This window comes from Eumetopias jubatus, unplaced genomic scaffold, assembly GCF_037043125.1.
Source record: "Eumetopias jubatus isolate StellerSeaLion01/CBP00866 unplaced genomic scaffold, mEumJub1_p1.0 scaffold_12, whole genome shotgun sequence".
In the NCBI taxonomy this organism is placed as follows: domain Eukaryota; kingdom Metazoa; phylum Chordata; class Mammalia; order Carnivora; family Otariidae; genus Eumetopias; species Eumetopias jubatus.
The window spans coordinates 100,631,244-100,652,930 of NW_028274818.1; the positions used below are offsets into that span (position 1 = coordinate 100,631,244).

General features: G+C 58.9%; 1 protein-coding gene across 1 annotated transcript in view; it reads left to right on the forward strand.

The window, feature by feature from the left end:
• CASTOR2 (cytosolic arginine sensor for mTORC1 subunit 2) overlaps positions 1-21,187 on the forward strand; it is a 47,034-nt gene extending 25,847 nt beyond the window's left edge. The window contains exons 2-9 of the mRNA XM_028110235.2: positions 7,535-7,605; positions 14,301-14,494; positions 14,833-14,965; positions 15,510-15,633; positions 16,336-16,446; positions 16,695-16,777; positions 19,871-19,965; positions 20,054-21,187. Of these exons, the coding sequence (XP_027966036.1) occupies positions 7,535-7,605; positions 14,301-14,494; positions 14,833-14,965; positions 15,510-15,633; positions 16,336-16,446; positions 16,695-16,777; positions 19,871-19,965; positions 20,054-20,119 (877 nt within the window). The 3' untranslated portion in view covers positions 20,120-21,187. The remainder of the gene's footprint in view (positions 1-7,534; positions 7,606-14,300; positions 14,495-14,832; positions 14,966-15,509; positions 15,634-16,335; positions 16,447-16,694; positions 16,778-19,870; positions 19,966-20,053) is intronic.
• The last annotated feature ends 500 nt before the right edge of the window (positions 21,188-21,687 follow it).

A 21,687-nucleotide genomic window follows, 5' to 3' on the forward strand; every position in this document is an offset into this window, starting at 1 on the left:
AGAGGGTAGGGATGGGGGCCACAGGAATGGCTAGATCCGGAATCAGGCAGACATCATTTAACACCAGAGAAGCCAAGAATCTTCTCCTGCCTGCAAGGCCTTGAGCACTCCCTGGACGGGAATGCTGCTGGGGAGGTCTGCTTCCGCCTGGGTTCCCAGGCCAGCTCCTCGACTCACCGCTTCACATGACCGCATGCGCTCAGGCAGGATCTTGAACACTGCTCTGTGTGTTCAGCACCTCCTTAAATCCTACACTACCCTGCCAAACCTCTTTCAGAGATAAGAAAACTGTTCCGGCCTTGTCTGGGGCAGGTGATAAAGCCGAGATCCACACTTGGGCCCTTTCCATCTCAGACCACCCCTCCCAGGGAAGAAAGAGAACGACCAGTCAGCTCATATGTGCCTTGCACTTGGCTGTGTGTTCATGAAAGCAAGAGGCGGGACTTCCCCAGACTTTAGTCCTACCCTCGCAGGACCCTTCCCATCCCCCACCTGGCTGCCCCAGGCCATTGGGACATGCATAAGGAGGCTTGTGGCTTTGGCCCTCGGTGCAGGACTAAGCCAGCCCCTGCCCAGAGTTCCCTACCTTCCCCAGGTCTCCATGGAGGAAAGAATGGAGGTGTCAGCGGGGGGAGGAGGGGTTGGGGACCAGAGTCAGAGGTGACGACAGTCTGCCTGCTGACCTCATCTCCTCGAGGTGTTGAATCTTACTTCCTGGCCGCCCATGGACCCATGCCCACCACCGCCAGCCTGGGCCAAACCACCGTCGGCTCTAGCTGGTGGCTCCTTGGTCTTAGGGCCTCCACCCATCCCTTACAGCGGCCGCCAGTCCTCTTCCCTCCCCTGTGACCCGTCCCTCCCCCGCCACTCAGCCCCTCTGGCCTCTGTCCCTCCTGGTGTGTGGCCACTCCTGGGACAGCGACACATCAGCTCGCCCTCCCCCCACAGGTGCTGTGGGGACCTTCCGCGTACCTGCTCAATTTCCCTTTTTCTCGTGGGCACACAGACCTAACCGAATTGACCATATTCGCCATTCCGAAGTGCACCTGTTGGTGGCATTAAGCACATTCACGTTGCTGGGCAGCCGTCCCCGCCATCCCTCTCCAGAACTTTTCCATCATCTCAAACTGCAACTCTATCCATTCAGTGACTGCTGCCTGTCTCCCCCTCCCCGTAGCCCCTGGCAGCCACGCCCTGCTCTGTCGGAATTCACACCCCCTGTCCCTCCAGCGCCTTTGCCCCTTCTCCACTTTTATTTGCTCGGCGGCACACATCACCGTCTGATGCACTATTTTGTTTTTTCCATCCCTCCACATAAACCCTGATTGTCTGATTCTTGGAGGTGTGTCGCCGAGCACCTGCCACAGTGCTTGACACATACAGGTGCTTAATGATCGGTTTGTTGAATGACTGAATGATCTCGCCGCTGAATTAAGCTGCTGCCTGAGTCTGGGAGCTTCCTCCTTGGGCCCTGCCCACCCCCTTTTTGCCATCCCGCCTCTGTGTGTCACCCTAGACCTTGCGAGCACCACGACCCACATGGTCATTGTCCTGGCCACCCGTGACCTAAGCAGATTTTTTTTTTTCCATCTTAACAGAAGAAGAAACCCCTTTTCGGGATTTTACCCTTCGAGTCACAGACGCGACGCGGGGCCTTTTTTCTACCTAAAACTTGAAACGGCAGCCTCCAGATGCCAAAGACAGTAGAAATGAAATGTAAATAACCCGAGAGACCTAGCGAAGACCTAGGAGGAAGTAAAAAGGCTACGGCCGGTTGAAGAAAAAAAAGCCTGGCACACGCCATCCGCCTGGCTTTCCTTTGGGGAGAAAAGCCCTGGACCAGCGTGAGGCCAGCGCGCCTGTCGCTCACTGTGTAGCGTGGAAGGCTCCCGCACCACCAGCTGGGGCCGGCGGGCAGGGGCAGGTGGCGGGCCCCGGCCCCTCCCCCTTCGCCCTGCTGCAGGGAGAGATGTGGCCCACCCCCCGGGCTCCAAGCCCAATGGGCTACCCTTGGCGAGAAACACTCCCGGCTTCCCAGGCTGAAATTGAAAACGGGCCCGTGGGCATTCAGAGACCCCAGTAGAACAAAGGACTGAGAACAGTGTGTCCACAGGTCCCTGGAACATGCTGGATGCCTGTTCTCAGCGCTGTGTGCAAGGCCCATCCGGTGTGCACGAAGACCGTGGTTCCCCGGCTGGCCGGGCTGTCATCCCGAAGTGTCTACAATTGTTCTGTGATGAGCCGGCAGGGTCTGGCTGACACGGGCCATCATGACCCTGCAGGAAGCGGGCTCCAGTCCCAGACAGGGTCTGGCTCCCACAGCCATCTCCCACCTGCCCTAGATTCAGGTCCTCGGCTAGGGACTCCGCACGGGGGGGCGGGGGGGGGGGGGCACAGCCTGCCGGGACCCTCTGCTGGCCAGCAGCTGAACGGAGAAGGCGAGACACATGCCCACAGGGGCCCCCACCTCCCTGGCTCCCCCGATCTCCCAGGTCCACTGCTCAGACACACCGGTTGTCTGTGAAGGTCCCTCGGCCTCTGTGTGGCGTGTCAGGGAGCTGGGGTGGGGTCAGGCCCAGGGCTGCGGGTCTGACTCCGGCACAGTCACTGGGGATCTCGGGCTGAGGCTCTTCCGTCGTAACCCATCATGCTGGCTCCCTGGTGGGGGCTGGGCCACTGGTTAGGTGGACGGAGACTTTTCAGGCAAAGCTTGATGCCTGGAGGGTCAAGTGTGTAAGAGCCGGCCCCGCACGGGACCTCAAAGGTGGCTCAGTCCATCCTCCTGATGGAGACCCCATCCTGCCTGCAGCCCACGCACATGGGGCTCAGCCCCTCGGGGAACCAACAGCCCACTGTTCTCAGTAGCTAGCTGGCTTTAGTTTCTCTTTACTGGAAATACAAGCCGGCCTCCCTGTGACCTCCCCGTCAGCTACCTTTGCCGTCCAAGAATAAATAACCAACATGTGTTGAGTGCTAACTATAGTTACACCGGGTCTTCACTCATTGGTGTTTCTTCAACAACAACCCTGTGAAGTAGGGTTATCATCCCCATTGTATACATGAGGAGACCGAAGCACAGAGAGGTTAAGCAATTTACCTGAGGTCACACAGCCATAAGCAGCACTGCTTCCATCCTATGGAGCACAACTGCCACGGAGAAGTAAAGGTGGCGGCTGGACTCTTCCTCCAGGCCGAAAGGGGCACAGCCTGGAATCCCCCTGAAGTCCCTCTGGGCATGCTCTGTGTTGGCCATGAGGCTCTGAACAGACACAGGCTTCCTGGTATGGGCTGCCTACCTCTAGTACCCCCTGTTCTGTTCAGCAGAGCACAGTGATGCATTGGCACCCCCTGGATGGGAGACTTGCATGATCCACAGGCTGCTGTTCCCCAGTCTCCCGCCTTCATTGCTCAGGGCTGTAGAGTTTTAAGTTCTGTCTACCTGATGGCTCCAGCAGAACCTGCTGGGTAATGGTCACACGCGGTTGCATGGGTTGTGCACTGCCCAAACTCTGAGCGCACTCTTCATAGAGACCCTGAGATGAATGAGCCCTGCCCCCAGAGCTGTGATACCCCACCCGCCCAGCTGTCTGGACAGCAGATCTGTCTTGGGTTCTAATCCGAGCTGGTTGGGATTTTGCCTGCCCTTAAAAGATGTTTTCCACATAGACTCCATGGTTCTGTGCCTTCCTGGCCAGGCCCCTTGAGGTCACCCTAGTGTGGAGCTTGCGGGGTTCCATGTGACCCAAGCTGGAGCTGATGGGAACCAGTCCACCCTCACTGTACAGAGGAATGAAGCAGCCCAGGGCTCACCACCCCCAGGTGCCAAGTTGGGACTAGTATGCAGGTCTTCACAATTTCCCAGCCTGCTTTATTTTCCTTGTTGTTCCATCCCTTTCCTGAGTACCATGAGGGCATCCAGAGGGCACCCCGCTCTCCTCCTCCTCCTCGGGTTTCCTAACAGCACTGAACAGAGGCTGGCTAATTGCCGGGTTTTGGTCCTCTCTCTCCAGCTCCTCATAGACAATGTACAGAGAGGCCACAAACACGGGGGGCCCAAGCATCTGGAGTGTGGCTCTAGCCATGACTGACTAGAAGGTTGGGACTGGAGACTTTAGCATCTCCCAGAGGAGGGCTAAGTTAAAGCAGTGCCCCACAAAGAGCCAGGAGGGTTTGTCTGATCAGGGCTTCGCTGGCTTGGGGGTAAGTTTGTGGCCATAGTCCCACTTTTTTGCTCGTTGGACAATGAGTGTTGATTCTATTCCCAGCCTGTGTCAGGTACTAGGTGTATGTACAGAGAATCTATAGTCCTTGCCAATGAGAGCTTATGGTCTGCTGGGGAGAATGAGTATTTGTAATAGGTTGTGGAAAACACCTAGGACCATCATGCACAGTTGCACAGATTGTGCACTGCTCAACTATAAGGGCATACTTCACATAAACTGTGACATGAGTGAGTTGTGACATACCTGTCCATGGTGTCTTTAATGTCCTTTTGTAGACGTAACATAAGGCTGTAGGCTGTCAAGGAGGGCCACACCCCTACGGTGGGAGGTGAGGGAGATGGAGCGGTCAGCACCAATCTGAAAAGGCTTTACCCCAACGAAGATGCTTAAACTGGGTCTTGGAGAATGAGCAGCAAGTCTCCAGCCAGAGAAGAGGGAAGGGTGCGCTGGGCAGTGGAAAGACCATTTGCCAACCTTTGGAGGCTTGAGACGGGGAGGCAGGCCAAGAGTGGGGGAGTGAGACGAGGTAGGAGGCTGGTATGGTCTCCCAAGGCAGGCGTTCACGTGGAGGGGAGTGGTAGGCAGGGGGGAGACTTGAGAGCAACTTGGGCGGCGGGGGTAAGGCAGGTGGGGCTAGCGACATGCAGCAGGGGGCCTGACTCCCCGAGTTTGACCAGAGCAATGGTTGCTGGCCCTTCGGTCTGACTCGCCCTCCTGGGGGCCTGCCCACACACCAAGGCGCACATTTCAAGATGCATATCCAACAGCCGGGCCTCGGGGGCCCTCGACCCCAGGAGACGGGTCACATCAAGAGCATATTTGTACCCCATTTACACAGAAGCTGAGGCTGCCTTCTGCTGGGGGTTATGCCTTCTGGGACGATTTATATGGTCTATTTCTGGAACATCCCTCACAGACAAGAGGGCACAGGGCGTAAGTGCCATCTCTGTTTCCCATCACAGATAACTGGTTGGCCACTCCCCACACCAAGTGAGTACCTGTTCGTGGCAATCTCGTGACTGGGGGAGCGGGGGCTCCCGGGGCTCTTTCTGGGTGCACAGGGGTCCCCAAGAAGGAGCCAGGCCAGACCGGTGATTGGCTTTCTGAGGTTATAATTTGCTATTGTCCCCGAGCAATTACAGATTTCATTTGTCCGGGCAATATTGCAAGTCGGGTAGGGGACAGACAGGGACAGAGATGTGATTTGAAGGCCAAAGAGCTGGAGGGAGATTGAAGAGTGTGTGCTGTTGGTTGAGCAGAATGTCAGTGGGGAGGAGCATGCCACCTCGTTGACGACTCTGGCTCAAGCAGTTTCTTTCAAGTCAGGTACATTGATGGGGCATCTGGGTGGCTCCGCTGGTGAAGCATCTGCCTTCAGCTCAGCTCATGATCCCAGGGGCCTGGGATCGAGCCCCATGTCTGGCTCCCTGCTCAGCAGGGAGCCTGCTTCTCCCCACCCCGCCCCCCACCTTCTCTCTCTGTTGAATAAATAAAATCTTTTTAAAAATGAATTAAAAAATAAAGTCAAGTACATTGGGGGATAATTTACGTATAGTAAAATTCACCCCTCTTAAGGTATAATTCTTTGAGTTTTGACAAACATGCTCTTAACCACCACCACCATAACCAAGGTACCAAGCCCTCCTGTCACCCCAAAAAGTTCCTGATGCCCTTCTAAAGTCAACCCCAACCCAACCCATAGCAACCATGAATCCCTTCTCTGTCCTTAGAGTCCCAGGATGTCCTAGAAATGGAATCAGATAATATGTAACCTTTTGAGTCTGGCTTTAACTTTAGCGAAACGCACTCGCGATCCATCCACCTTATTGCGCGAACCAGTAATTCATCCCTTTGGAGTGCTGACCAGTATTCCGTGGGGCCAGTGGGCCGCCGTGTATCCAGTTCTCCAGGTGAAGGGCCGACATTTGGGGTGTTCCCAGTTTGGGGCGATCACAAAGGAAGGCCATAAACGTCTGCATGCAGGTCTCTATGTGGTCCTCGGTGTTCAGTTCTCCCGTGATTATCCAAGAGTGGGGTTGCCGAGCCGTGTGGTCTGCATATGTTTTAACTTTGTAAGAAACTGCCAACCTCCTCCAAATGGCTGTACCATTTTGCATTCCTTTCGATTCCAGTTGCTCTCATTCCTTGTGAAAAATTTCAAGAATAAAGCAAATAAGGGAAGGTTGTGTGGCCGGGTTCTGGTGCTGCAGGGCAGCTGAGGGTTGAAGCACCATCCCCGCCCCCCACCCCATCCCCTGCAACCCTGCATCCCCTCCGAGATTCTTTTCCATTTGAACCTTTGTAGAAATGCTGTTTGGGCCCTTGCTGGGGTTACTTGTTGGACCTCTTGCTGTTAGGGCTTCCCGTGATGGATGGGTTTTACACATTGGGCACGGAGCCCAAGCTCGAGAGCCACAGTGACATCAGATAAATGACCACAGGCCGTTTCCTGCATGTGGCTTGTGCATGCCATCTCTCCCTGCAGGGGTTCTGGGACTGTTCTAGCTGGATGAGGGACAGGGAGACAGGCAGTGAGGGGCGGTGACCCCCCCTCACCTGGCCACAGAAAGCCCCGCGTGTCTGCCAGGCACTAAGAACAGACTCGGGGACAAGACACACAGGGACAGAGTGAGTGCCAGCCCCTGACCTCGGGAAATCGATGGGCTCGTTTGGGGCAGAAATGAGCAATGTACACCCCAGGCTAAGCCAGAATTACCAAAGATGATGGGGGGGCAATTCAGGGATCCGTGCCCCCCCCCCAAATGGCACCGACAGTCACACCTCTTTCTCGTGCAAGGAAGAACAGTACCCTAAAGGCTGGGCTGCTGGTTGGGTGACTTGAATTAGGTCTTAAATGACCATGGGAACTCTCAAGTTGGTGAGGAGAGGGCCTGGGAGCAGGGGGTGGGGGGGACAGGAACAGAGGCCCAGAAGTCGGGACATGGTGGGGGGGCCCACAGAAAAGACACTTCACCTACATTCTCCCTGCCAGAGCCACCCTTCAGCTGCCGCTTCCCCTGGGAAAAAGTGGGATCGAAGACCCTTGAGCTGTATGGGGGCTTTAGAGGCTGGCCAGCTCAGGGGTTCACAAAGATTGGGGTTTGCAGAGGGGACAACCAGCCCCTCTGAGACCTCCTGAGTCGGAACTGGAGGACAGCAGAGGGAGAGATACGCAGCTTACTGGAGGTCATCCAGCAGCCTGGGGTCAGAGCTCTGGGTAAACCGAGTCACCTGCCGCTGGGTCACAGGGTCCTGCCAGGTCTGAAGTGGGACTAACAGCAATATTCTCTGTCTGTCCATCCACCATCCAGGTGCAAGTTCTTCAGTCTGACTGAGACGCCGGAGGATTACACCATCATTGTTGATGAGGAGGGGTTCCTAGGTAAGTGCTTCTGTCACCCGGGCTCGGCTGGACTGTGGCCTGTGGTCAGTGTGGGCTGCCTACCACCTTATTCTGCCCCCGCCTGCTGCCTGATTTCTGCCCCCCGCCCGCTGCCTGATTTCTGCCCCCCGCCCGCTGCCTGATTTCTGCCCCCCGCCCGCTGCCTTATTTCTGCCCCCCGCCCACTGCCTTATTTCTGCCTCCCCACCCATTGCCTTATTTTCACCCCCTCTCCTTCCAGCGAGTGGGTTAGAAAGGCAGCAGAGAGTCTGTTTTCTTCTCTCCCTGTGCCCTGCCTCCCCCCCATCCTCTCAGTTTTATTTAGTAAGGTGCATTATGTTGGTCCTGGTCTAAGGCAACAGCGAACATTTGTTTGCGCTGACCACTGCACGCTGATTTATGAGGAGGTGGTGGTGTTTGCAGCACACCGGCGGGGAGCTGTGAGGGGAGGGGAGGTCACATGCCCAGGCTCACAAGCCACGGAGCGGGGCTCCCCCCCGAGCTGGCGTTCCCTCCGAGCCCCTCAGTTCCGTTCTTACAAGCCTACGGAGAGTGCAGCAGATTCCACATTTTTATAAAAACCCTCTTCCGCCCCAAAGACAACTCCCGGTCCCTCTTTCGTGTTTCTCTTTCCAATTTTACTGGGCACAAATTGTCTCTTTTTAATTTGCGCGCGATCATATTCTGGAGAGAGATGTTTGCACCTGATGTTGTAACGTACCGTTTCCTGTGATATCACAGCCTCTCGCGGTCCACGTCGTGGTGGATGCGGCCTGCCTCCTTGCCTGGTCCCCTACGCTTAGAATCCAGGTGGGGTTTCCTGGTTCTCCAGGGATAAATTTATGAACTCCTGAAACGTGTGACCTTTATTCTTACTCCAGGCTGATTCCTAAAATGGGGTCTGAGACCTGGCGTTATAGGGTCAGAAGCTGTTTGTGTGGTTCTCAGGGCAAGTTGACGGCGGGGGGCCACCGTATTAGACCATTCTCACCTGCCCGAGGCCTCACGGTTGGTGTCTTCTCTGGATGCTTCCAGGGGCCGGGCCCTAGGCTGGGGAGCGCAGAAGTGCAGGCCATCCAGTCTTTGCCCCCAGGGGGCAGCTTACACCTCTGGGAGGACAGAAACACAGGAGCCAGAATTATATTAGCAATAGAGAGTGGTGCCCAGCCTGGCTGGCAGAAGTGCAGTCCGAGGGAACTTCCCGGAAGAGGCAGTGCTCGAGGCAAACCCAACTAGATGAGTAATGAGCCCACCTCGTGGAACCTGGGAAGTTGGGAGTGGGGAGGCTTCCAGAATGGAGGGTTGCCTGGCACTCCCAGGGAACTGGAGGTGAGAAGACAGAGCAAGAAGGAGATGGGACAAGGGAGGCCAGGAGAGACAGAGGCAAGGGGGAGCCAGTGAAGGGTCTCACCTGATCTTGAAGGGCTTGCCTGGAGGAGAGAGCCAAGTAAGGAGGCTGGTGCAGTAAGGACAGAGTGGGGAATCAAGAAAGATTCCAAATCTGAATTTACCTGGGCCTTTTTCCTGAGCTCCACTGCTGATCAACAGGGAGCCTCACACTGTATTTGGGTCTGGAAGAACTGGTGAGCCTTCAGCATGTCCCTTTCTGGGGAGCTCAGAAGAGGAGGCTTTGGGGGGAGCTTATGTAGTCAGGGAAAGCTTCCTGGAGGAGGCAATTTTTGCTGCCCTTGAAGGGCTGAGGAGGGAGAGAGCATGTCAGGTGGGGGTGTATGGGTAAATATAGAAGCAGAAGCAGAGACCAGGTCCAAAAAGCAGTTGGAAATGTAGGTTCAAACAAAAAAAGAGGTGAGCAGGGTCAGTTTGGACCTTATTCTGCAGGCAGTAGGGAGCCATTGAAGGTTGCTGAGCTGGAGAGAGTCGTCACTGGGGCTGGACTCAGGAAGAGGCACCCGGGGTGAGTGTGCAGGAGGGGAGAGAGTGTGAGGTGGGGGCCTCCCGGAGGGTAGGGGAGTGAATAAGCAGGCTTTGTCCAAAGTGAGGTCTTTAGGCCCAGGCTGAGACCCTAACGGACCCAGGGAGGGAATTACCCACAATCCTGAAACCCGGACATTCCCTGGAGCCATTAATAATCGCCTGGCCTCTCCCCAAACCTTTTCCGGTGGCCGGAGCAATAATAGTGTCTTCAGTCTGGGGAAGGGGGTTCCGGGGAAAACAGGTGTAAATTATACGGCCAGCAGGGGCTGAGAGGAGGGGTCCTTAACCCCGTGACTTCTGGGTAGGGGTCTCACGTCCAGGTGGTGATTCCTGGTCAGCACACCCAGGCTGCTTGAATTATCTGTTACTGCCCGAGAAAAACCGTGTACATTTATGGGAGTGTAGCGTCTCTCGCACACATGCTGGTCAAAAGGTGGGGGGAGGATGTCGTTGAGAAGTGACTCCCGGCCTCACCCTGGCCTAGGATGAGAAGACCCAGGTTCGGATCCAGCTCTTGCGGCTTCATGGCTCCCCGGGCCTCCTCCCCAAACACAGCATCACCTGTCCCTTCTGCAAGGGGCCCACGTGGCCACCCAATGCGCATGCGCTCGATAGGCATCATTCTGTCCTAGATGAGCCGTAGTTCCTCTGCCCGGCCGTGCTGTTGGATTTTCGGGAGCACCCAGGTGTTCGTTTGAAATCCCTCTGGGTCGCACACTTGCCCGTGAGTCTGTCTCTGCCCCACGTGTTAACGACTGCTTTGCAGCAAAATTGCGCATTTATACAGCTCTTGATGCATGTTACCCAACTGCCATTGAGAAACCAGCAAAACTCCACTAGCAGTGTACTAACAGAAAAGGCTCTGGCATTTGGTGAGCACTTGGACGCCAGGCACTTAGCTAAGCGCTTGATGGGGATTATCTCATTTAATCCTTCAAAGCATCTTCTGGAGCTGATCCTGATTTCATCATTCTGCATTTGCAACTAAGAAACGGAGGGGCGTTGCCTTTGCCCAGAGTCATCGAGGCAGGATTAAACCCACCCGCCTGACCCCAGGACTCTTGACCCTGCTGTGGGCCTGGGCAGGAGAAGCCTGAGAAGCACAGGCTGGGTGGGGGGCATGCAGCCGTGTAGCGCAGGGACCCGCGGGTCCTGCAGCTGGAACAGGGGAGGCCTGGGGAGGGGGGTTGGGTACAGTGAGGAGGGCAGCGCGGGGGGACGCGGGGGTTCCACCTAGCCACAGAGCCGCCCCAGTCTGTGGCTGAGGGTGACAAGACACCGTTAACCTCCACTACCACAGAGCATATGCAGCTCCGACAGGCTATTTTTAGGGGCTTGTACTATGTGCGGTGACAGAAATAATCCATTTTGGTCTTGGAATGGGTCCATTTTTCCTCTAGGGAAGGGCAGGCTCACTGCCTCCTGGTCAGCCTCCTGGCAGCTCATCCCCACAGCCCCAAAGTGGAACCTCAGGCACCCCGAGGCTTGGTCCGGGGTGAAGATGGGCCCCAGGCAGGCCTTCCGCCCCCCACCCCCACCCCTCTACCCCGGTATTGGAGGTCCCAGGGGCCAGAAGCAGCAAACACTGTGGTTTCCAGCTACTTTTGCTCTTCTGACAAGGCTCGCACTTCTGGAAGTATCAGAGGGGGTGACCACTGGTCTGAAGCCGCCCACCATCAGTGGGTTCTCTCCGGGGCCGAGAGCCAGGAGCGGCAGGCCCTGAGGCCTGGAGCAGGGCAGGCAGGCCCATCCCGGCCGACCCGCTGCCCAGACTGGTCAACAGTTGGACTGACCTGAAATCCTCTGTCCCCTCCCCACCCCCACCATCCCATGTCCCCATTTTCAGCTGGCTTCAGGCCTGGGCTTCTCCCTGGGATTCATCCAAACCCGCCAAGAGACTCCCCAGAGCAGAGCCTTGGCTATACCAGCACCCCTTAAAAACGCACACACCCCAGCACTTCACTGACTCGGAGGGGACACGCCTTCCGCACCGTATCTGCCACAGCTTCCCAGCAGCCTCCGCCGGGGAGGACAGAGCCCGGATTGCAGTTCGTCGCCGTCCCAGCCCGAAGCCTGTGTACTCTGCCCTCCACCTCCCTGCGCTCTCAAGACCCCCACTGCCTGCCTACTCTGCCAAATGGGAGAGGGGCTGACTTCACAGGGCCCGTTGTGCGCCCGTAAGCTGACGGGCAGCGAACTGCTCCATCCCCACTGGTGGGCCGGGGCTGGGAATGGCACCCGCTCCCCCTGGGGCCCCTTGGCCCGATCCTGGGAAGTTGGGTATGGGAGCAGGGGATGGTGGTGAAGGCCACCCCCCACCTCGGGTCTGGCAGGGCGACCGAGCTGGGTGGAAGGCGGCGAGCCGGGAAGGTAGATGAGTGGGACCATGGGGCCTGGACCGAGCAGAGAGGCGGGGCGGGCTGCCCCCGTCCCTCATCCTTGTCTCACACCCCTGTGCGCCACGTGCTGAAAGTGGCCGAGGATAAAGCAGACGAGGCCACCGCCCCCCACGGTAGCCACTCAACACGCACGCAGCTGTCAGAAGCGAAATGAATCAAAATGAAATAAAACGTACCATCTTCTGTCTTCTGTCACATTAGCCACGTTTCTTCTGTCTGCTCTGAAGCCACGTGCAAGCGGCTACCATTTTGGGCAGCACAGGTGTAGACCCCTCCCCACTGCTGCACAGAAGAGCTCTCTTGGGAAAAGGACCTTGGCTTTTATCCGAAGGACGAGGGAAGCCACTGGGTGGTTTTGGGTCGAGAGGAACCTGGCAGGGAAGGCAGACGGCCGGTTCACAAACGGTGACGTGGTCTCATGCTAGCATGTGGCGACATAAGATATAATTGACCTCTCCAGAATTTTCCCAAGAAGGCTGAAGGGCTTCTGCCCTATTGGAAAGGGGCATTTTCAAACTTTCATCATTAAATATGTTAAAATGATGGCTGGCCGCTGTCGGGGCTGTGGGGCTCACACCCAGCGCACGGGAACACAGGAAGCGTTGGGCGGACCATCTAACAAGCCTGGACCATCAAGGTACCCCAGCCCTCGGTGGCTCCTGGGGCTGTCTCTGCAGAAGGTGGCAGGGTTGGGGGGCTCACAGTGCTGCCCCCGGGTCCAGGCCCCTTAGAGTTTCAGAATTGAGCTCCTGGTTCTGGGGAGTTTCCTCTGGTGGTCAGACTATTTTTCTTCCGACACCCAGGTGACAGTGAGACTAGATGCAGAAGCCCGAGGCCCAGGGCCTCTTAAATGCCTTTCCTCCTGCTCTTCCTCCCAAACCTCTCGCCTTTTCTGGGAAGCCGCCTGCCCCTCTAGCGAGCCTGGCTGGGATGGTCCCTTCTGAGGCAGCAGGACCAGCGGGCAGCCAGGCTATGGTTACCATGGGGCGACTGGAGCTAGGCAGGTGGGAGCCCAGGTGGGGCCTCCCTCAGTTTCTCCTCCTCAGAAGCCACGTTGCCTTCCCCGGGGTGACACTATCATCATCACAGTCTCCCTGATTTGCCAGGGTCTGGGCCCCTCTTCCTGGCCCCCGCCCTACCTGGGCGGGGGCCAGACCGGGCTTTGAGTCCTGGTTCTTATTTCCCTAAGGGATCTCGGGCAGATCCCCGGCCCCCTCGGCGCACTGGTTTGTCCCCCATATGGTGGGAATGACAGTCTTGACACAGGGTGTGTGTGAGCAGGCACCTGTGATGCAAAGAGAGTCACACGCGCGGCCTGTGTCGGGGGAGACGCGTGCACATGCGCGTACCTGTGTCCTGCCGCCCCCCGGGCAAGCTCCCCTGCATGCTCTCTGCAGGACCAGGTAGAGCAGGTGAGCATGCGGATTCCGACTGTTTCTGAGCTAGTCAAGGAGACCTGGTGATTGCTGAAACTCTGACCCTCCTCCACTCTGCCCCCACCAACGCCAACCCCAGGATCCCTGGGCTCTCTGGAGGAGGGACTTGGGTGACAGTCACTGTTGCCAAAAGGTGGCACCCTGCGGAGCCCTCCTGGAGCCGCGTGTTCTTCCAGAGTGCAGGTCTGACAGAAGCCGGGAGAGAAATCCTGGGCCCTCCACCCTGTCTCCTGGCTTCCCCTCCACCCCCCAGCCCCCCTGAGAGGTTCCCGGGAACCGGTATGAAAACCAAGGGGAAGCGGGGAGCGCCTGGGTGGCTCAGTTGGTTAGGCGTCTGCCTCTTGGTTTCGGCTCAGGTCGTGATCTCAGGGCCATGAGATCGAGCCCCACGTTGGGCTCTGCACTCAGCAAGGAGTCTGCTTGAGATTCTCTCTCCCTCTGCCCCCCCCACCCCCGTGCACACGCTCGTTCACTCTCTCTCTCGAAGAAATAAGTAAATCTTAATAAAATAACCAGGGGGCCTGTTCCACCCATTTGAGGGCAGCCCCTGACAGCCAGAAGGGTGGTGGGAACTGGAAATAAAATCATTACTCGCGGCTGAACACCCATTGTTTCATGGGTGAGACGGTAGAAGCCCAACACAGATAAGCCACTTGTCGCCCAGGCTCCTGCCCTGCCAAGTGGTCAGGCATGTCTGAGGTCTTCTGAGGGCCTTCCCTGCTCGGTCCTCCCAGGGTGGGACCTCTGATTCCATCCTCCTCTGACAGATAAGGGCACCGAGGCCCGGAGGGCAGGGACTGGCCGGGGTCCCACGGCTGGACTGCACCTCTGTCCCAATCCCTGCAACCTGCCCTGTCCCCTGCCCGGAGGACCCACCAGTCACAGACCCGCCTTCCATGTGTCATCCCCTTCCCTCCCCCTGCAGAGCTGCCCTCCTCGGAGCACCTGAGCGTGGCAGACGCCACCTGGCTGGCCCTGAACGTGGTGTCGGGCGGGGGCAGCTTCTCTAGCTCGCAGCCCATCGGCGTGACCAAGATTGCCAAGTCGGTCATCGCTCCACTGGCCGACCAGAACATCTCTGTGTTCATGCTCTCCACCTACCAGACAGACTTCATCCTGGTGAGCCGGGGCCCCGCTCAGAGGGAGGTCAAGGGTACCTCGGGGTCATGGGTCAAGTGTCAGCATGGGGCTCCATGCAGCCCCACGCACCGCCTGTTTGTTGCAGACCGTGCTGGGTTCGACCCGGAGGCCAGGATGTGAGGGTTGGGAGCACGTGCGGGGAGGGGTGGCAAGAGTGTCTGGTCACAGGGCCCGCAGGGGTTCCAGGCGCCCATCCCCCACCAGCATGGCGGGAGGGACGGGGGAAGCTGGTTCTGGGCTCAAAATCTCAGAATCAAGGGGGTCGGTGCCCCCCCGGGGATCATGGGACATTCACATCCTTGACTCCCCGTCCCCAGGTGCGCGAACGGGACCTGCCCTTTGTCACTCACACCTTGTCATCAGAGTTCACCATCCTGCGGGTTGTCAATGGCGAGACGGTAGCAGCCGAGAACCTCGGCATCACCAATGGCTTCGTGAAGCCCAAGATGGGTGAGTTGAGGGGGCTCTGTGCAGGGCAGACCTCGAGAAGTGGCCAGGGCCTAGCCCAGAGCAACCCCGTTCTCAGAGCATTCATTAAGCACCCGGCATACACAGTGTGTGACAGTCCTGGTCAGACCCTGCTCTCGAGGTCTAGCAAGGGCAGGGGACATGGACACAGCTGGTGATGGCCAGAGGCCACTCCTCACCCACCCAGGGTATCAGGATGGGCCTCCCAGAGGCAGCCACTCTCTAACTGAAGCTTGGAGTCCAAGTAGCTCAGCCTGGTGGTAGGGGTTGGAAAGGTCTTTCATTCCAGGCAGACAGCAAGGCATGTGCAAAGGCCCGGGGGTCTGTAAGTGAGCCTGGAGAATCAGGAGAGCCGTGGCTGGTACCGGAGGCTGGGTGGGTGGGTGGGTGGTACTGGAGGCTGTAGAAGATACAGGGGCAGGTCCCCCAAAGCAGCTGCCTGCTGACCCCACCCCTCATCGGGCCCTCCTCCTGCCCCACACCTCTCCTCCTCTGGCCTCAGCGCCCCCTGTCTTTGCTCTCGCAGTCCAGAGGCCTGTCATCCACCCTCTGTCCAGCCCAAGCAACAGGTTCTGTGTCACCAGCCTGGACCCTGACACGCTTCCTGCGGTCGCCACACTTCTCATGGACGTCATGTTCTACTCCAACGGGTACGGCCCCCTGGGACGTGAGAGGCTGCAGGGTGGGCCAAGGGGACACAACTTTGCCTGGGAGCCCCAGTCTGCGTGGGGAGACACAAAAGCTGCCACCTGCCCTGGAAGCTAGTCTGGGGGTGGGGGGACGGATCATGGCCCTACCCAAAAGCTGCACTCTGAGAACGCCAAAACTTGGTGAAGCCCCAGGGCCACATGTCCGTGAAATGAGCACCCCACTCACTGTCCCCTGAGCTCCAAGGGCAAGCCGGGTCAGCAGGGGAGCCAGGAGCTTGGGGGTTTTCATTCGGCAGACAAGAGGCTTTGCATTTTACCTCGGAGCAGATTTTAGCAGGGTGGTGGGACCAGGGGCCGGTGAGCTGGCAGTGACCACACACTGTGCCCCAAGCTGTGGGTCGGCACAGGGACAGAGAAACCCTGTCCAGCAAGGGGCGGGGGTGGTCTGCACCGAGGGCCGGCTGGGTCTGTGGCTCCGTGAAGTGTGGCACTCACCTCCGTGGATGCCGTGGACTTGTGCGCATCTCAGATGGGGAGACTGAGGGTGGGAGCAGAGGTTCAGGGTCACCCAGCAGGGCAGGATCAGGGCCAGGACTTGGCCCCGGCTTTCCCGGGCTGGTGGGCCGGCGGGCAGGCTGCGTGGGGGTCTGGGTGTGGCGGGGGTCCACTGCATCCCTCACCATGCCACCCCCCGTCCTCCAGAGTGAAGGACCCCATGGCTGCCGGGGACGACTGTGGCCACATCCGCTTTTTCTCCTTCTCCCTCATTGAGGGCTACATCTCCCTGGTGATGGACGTGCAGACGCAGCAGAGGTGAGTGGCCCAACTTCCGGACGACACTCAGCTCGAAGGCCCGGGGCCGTAGGGGCGCTGTTGGTCCCTCAGCCCCTTCTCTGGAGCTGGTAGGGGGGAGGTGTTCCAAAGCCCACTCCCAGCCCTGCCTTTCCATTCCCCCCCACATGAGGGGGGCTCAGGAGGGGGCTCTGACGGCAGCCACAGCTCCGACCAAGGGACCACGACCAACGTCAGCCTCTGGGGTTTGTCTCTCTCTCCTTGTTAAGGTTCCCTAGTAATTTGTTGTTCACCAGCGCATCTGGAGAGCTCTGGAAGATGGTGCGGATCGGAGGACAGCCCCTGGGATTTGGTGAGCTCCGGGGTTGGGGGGCAGGGCGGGGACCACACCGGCGGGCGGGGGCCTAGCATCGCCAAGCGCCGTCCGTCCGGGCTCACTCACCCTGCGGTACAGACGGGGAGGCTGAGGCTTAGGGAGCCGACGTCCCCACCGCCACGGGCCCTTGACCAGCGAGTGACCTGAGGTGCGGGTCTTCAGCCAAAGTGCTCTTATTTCTCCCCTACTAGAGATTGCATTCCTATTGCTTATTACCACATTGGGGGGCGCAATACAAGTTGAAAAGGAAGGGGCGCCTGGCTGGCTCAGTCGGCCAAGCAGCCGACTCTCCATCTCAGCGCAGGTCATGATCTCAGGATCGTGAGTTCGGGCCCTGCCATTGGGCTCCGTGCTGGGCGTAGAGTCTGCTTTAAAAAAAAAAATCAAAAAGGAAAAAGTCACCCGTTAGTCCCAGCTGCTCACAGGCAATGGGTATTGTTCTGATGAGTGCCCTTCACGTAAATAAATGCAATTGCCATCAGACTCAGGCACCCCAGCACTCACCCCAAAATACCTCCCCATTTCTGTCCTGGGAAGGAACAGCTTCTCCTCCATAGCGGTGACCTGATCGTACGGAGGACATCCGCAGAGATTCCCTAAGAGTCTCTAGTCTCGGTTTCCACAGCTGCCCAAACAGTGTCATTGGCAGCGAGTTTTGTCCACGAGCGTGTTCCAAGGGGCCCCGGGGCTCGGAGTCCTCGGTAGTTAGCAGGGCCGCGTGGCACCGATTTCGCCCGGGGCTGGGTGGCGGTCACCGGTCCCGTTGTCAATGAGGGGCCGATCAGAAATAACTTCCTTAAGCTAGACCTGGGGACTTCCAGACCCCAGAGCTGGAACGCGGGAGAGGCTCTTGGTCGTCTCTGGGAAGCATCCTCCACAAGCCCTGGTGGGATCGGTGAACGCTGATTTCCCACAGATAGAGTGAATGAAGAACGTTCCCGATGAAGCGCAGACTGCTCCAGGGGCCATCATGTCAGCCCTTGGATGCTCAGTTCCCAGGACGGGAGATGGAGGTGGCAGGGCATTTTGACCTGGGGGCGAAGGGTGGGTGAGGGAGCCAGGGTCTGCCTCCTGCCTCACCTGCCTGTGGACAAGTTTGCAGGTGGACGGGTCCACCCAGTTCCGCTCATTTTTAAGATTTTATTTACTTATTTGAGAAAGAGTGAATGAGAGACAGAGAGCACGAGAGGGGGGAGGGTCAGAGGGAGAAGCAGACTCCCTGCTGAGCAGGGAGCCCGACGCAGGACTCGATCCCAGGACTCCAGGATCATGACCTGAGCCGAAGGCAGTCGCTTAACCGACTGAGCCTCCCACGTGGCTCCAGGTGGCCATGCCCAGGTGCAGGGTCCAAAGGTAGAAAGGGTGCCTTTCTAAAGCCAGGTCGCCCCAAGCAGAGGGGCAGAGTCCTGATGCGGGACCGAGGGGTCTGGAGGTGGAGGGGGGAGTGGCAGAGCTCTGGCGGGCGGCGGGGGGGGCCACCAGGAGACTGCGTCCATCAGAATACCGTCTCTGATGCAACCACAGAAAGTCCCGATGAAGGAGGAGGAAAGGGGATGGGGACGGAATCCAGACGTGTAGCTGTCGGGCCTCTGTGTCGGCCGCCCCGTGCGCGGGCAGCCAGGAGACGGGTGTGCGCCGTGGCCGCGCTCGCCTCCCAGCCAACAGCTGGAGCTGCCTGCGCTGGACAGCCTGGCCTCTAAAGCCACCCTGACGGCTATAAATAGCCCTGCAAGGAAGAGAGCTTGCCGAGAATCTGCAGGATCCGAGACCGGCAGATTCCGTATGTTCGCTAGCGTGGTTCGGAGTAAACGCGACTTCCCTCCGAACCCAGCGCGCCTATGTGCGAACAGCTCCAGAACCGTCCCCGGTCCAGCTCTGTGCTGTGTGTGCCATCTGGGCTTCCCCCTTAGCCGTCCTGTCGCTTTATAAAGTGCAGGTCACCAGCCTTCTGAACTGACATGATAGGTGGGTCCCAACCCGAAGTCAGAAAGGCATCGTTCTCGACTGCAATCTCTTACCCCCGTTTTTATCAGAATAGTCGTGTCTGTAGCGAAAGGATCTTAGGAGACGAGTCTCCACCACGTGGTGGCGCAGACAGATGGGCACCAGATGTACGGACCCCGGGCCTGCCCAGCCACCCAAAGGGCCCGGCAGACCAAGCGGAAAGCAGGAGTTTGAGAAGCCCACAGAGTCCCCACGCAGGTCCAGGGCTGGGCTGATGGCAGCAGGACTGGGGCCAGGGAGTGAAGGAGCAGAAGGGAGGCTGGAGGGGGTGACGATGGGAGATGGAGGGGTGGAGCCCGGGCCGGTTCCCAGGCTCCAGCCTCAGAAGTGCACAGGGAGCTGGCGACCCGATCTGGACTCTCCCACCCGGTCGGGAACAGCGTTGGGAAAAGGCATCGTCGTCAAAATCAGAATAGTGGCTTGGGGGGAAGGGGTCGTGTTGGTGGCACAGAGCGGTCCTCAGACTCTGGAGGTCTTCCTGGAGGAGGAAGCCTTGCGTGGTGCCTTCAAATCAGGCAGGGAGCCGGGGGTGAGGAGAGGATGCACACCTGCTTTGGAGGTTGAGAGGGGGAAAGAAGCCCTTTCCGGCCCCACGCAGATGCCTGGCACTACCTTTAGGACCAGGTAGAGGTCATCACCCAGTGGGGACTCTGAGGAGGAACCCGATGCTCACAGAGCAGAAGTGACTTGACCACAGTCTTCTGGCTAGAAGAGAGTCAGAGGGCGACAGGAAAGAGGGCCGGAACCCACGTCCTCCCGTTGGCCACCCTGCGTCCGGCTCTGTCTCAGAGAACTCGCAAGATGGCAGGGAAGAGGAGTCGGGAGCAGGCAGAGGGTGACCAAAGCTGGACAGAGCTGGGCTCCGCGGAGCCCTGCCAACCAGAGCTCGTTGCCGGCCAGGGAGGGTCAGAGAAGGCTCCTGGGTGGAGGGCCCTCTGCACTAAGCCTTCAGGGCGAGGGGTGGGAGCCCTGGGAAATCGTGGGGGCATGGCAGGCCCTGGCAACAGGGGCAGGGGGGAGACTGGCCGAGGATGCTGAGCGTGGTCCCCCCGCCTGTGTCCCCAGATGAGTGTGGCATCGTGGCCCAGATCTCCGAGCCCCTAGCTGCTGCAGACATCCCCGCCTACTACATCAGTACCTTCAAGTTCGACCACGCGCTGGTGAGTGTCCAGCACCGGCCCCGCCCCCCCGGGCAAGGGCTGCCGGTTCGGGGCTCACGGGTTCTTGCCTCCCCCTGCCCCCTCGCAGGTGCCCGAGGAGAACATCAGCGCCGTCATCAGCGCCCTGAAAGTCAGCCAAGCAGAGAAGCATTAGGAGGGCCTCTTCTGCTCCTCCCTGTCTGCCCCCCCAGGCCTGGGCCCGGCCCCTACCCTGAAGATTCTTCTCACAGTATTTCTCACAGACTGGAAAATCGGCCCCAGGGGCCCCCAAGAAGGGGCCTCTGGGAGACACCCCCGATTGTTTCCCCTGCCAGGCCCGGGGCCCAAGCCAAGACCTCCCCGTGCCCTCCTGCCTTCCTGGAGCCCCCAGACCCTCCAGAGAACCCCTAGCCTCCTCCTCCCCCCACTCCTTCTCCAGAAAACCGTGTCCGAGGCCCAGGGAGCTCATGAGCCCACCTATCTTCCCACCTGGCCTCACCCACAGCTGGGGGCAGATGCTGAAAGAAGTAGGGGCCTCCTACGAGACAATGGGGTTCTGATCCTCGTGTAATCTTGGGGAGCTCGCCGAACGAGGCTGAGTTCACGGAGCCGGGGGAGGCCCCCGTGAGGACCAGGGGCTGGATGTTGTGGTCGCTGGTCTCTGGATCCATCAGCTCCGGGCTGGTTCCCGCAGAGTGGAGGCCAGTGGGCAGCCCTTGGGTCGCGGGCTGGGGCAGCTCTGACAAGCCTGGGTGGGGCCCCCGAGCTGGGGAGGACCCGTGCCACCCCAAATTCCGCCTGCCGTCCGGAGGGCCTCTGCCCTGACTCCCAGCAAGACTGCCAAGGGGGCCCTGTCCAGACCCTCCCCACCGTAAGCACTCACGCCTGGGGGTGGTTCCCAGGAGACCCACCAGCCTGGGGCACGAGCGCCTGTCCCCTGTTGCTTTCTCCAGACCCTACTTGGGCAAGGCAGAGCCTTGGTTTTCCCCAAGGAGGGGGCATTCCCAGCATTCTGGACCTGGGGTTTCTTGCGTCACCCCCACTCCCCAGCAGTTGACTAGACCAGCACAGGGTTCCCCCGTTATCCTGCCCCCCTCCCCTGCCCCACTTTTGGGGGATGTGGAAGGCCTCTGGCCCCCGACTCACCTGCCTGTCCGCCCCTCAGCTGGGGGACTGTGGCACTCATGAGTACTTGACCTGGGGGGCAGCTTATCTGAGCCTTAATAGAGAAAACTGTACCGTACGTTTTAGTTTCTTATTTAATATATTTGCGCCCAGGCTGCAGTTTTCAGGGGACGGGGCCTACTGAGTTCTTTCGGGGGGCCCAGAGGCTCAGCATCACTCAGCTGGCGCCCTGTGGCTCCAGGGACAGGCATGAGAATTGGGGGGTGTCCCAGGAGTGTTGGCCCTCTCTTTGGAGCAGGAAGCTGGCCTCAGAGGTCTGTTGCAAGATAGGGGTCCCCCCGGGGCACCCCACACGGAGCTGCGCATGCAGCCCCACTGACAGGTGCCCAGGGAGCCATGTCTGAACATCTGAACATCAGAGGGGACCCAAAGACCACAGGGCAGTGGGCACTCAGGTGGCAGGCCAGCTGAGGTGGCCTTGCACCCCTGGAGGCTGGCCAGGGAGAATGGGGTGAGCCCCCCGTGCTCCCCCTCCAGCCGGGGGTGGCTCCCAAGTCAGCTGGACCAGAGGGTCCACTGAGGCTCCCGCCCTCCCTGATGCTCTTCCTCGGGCAGCGC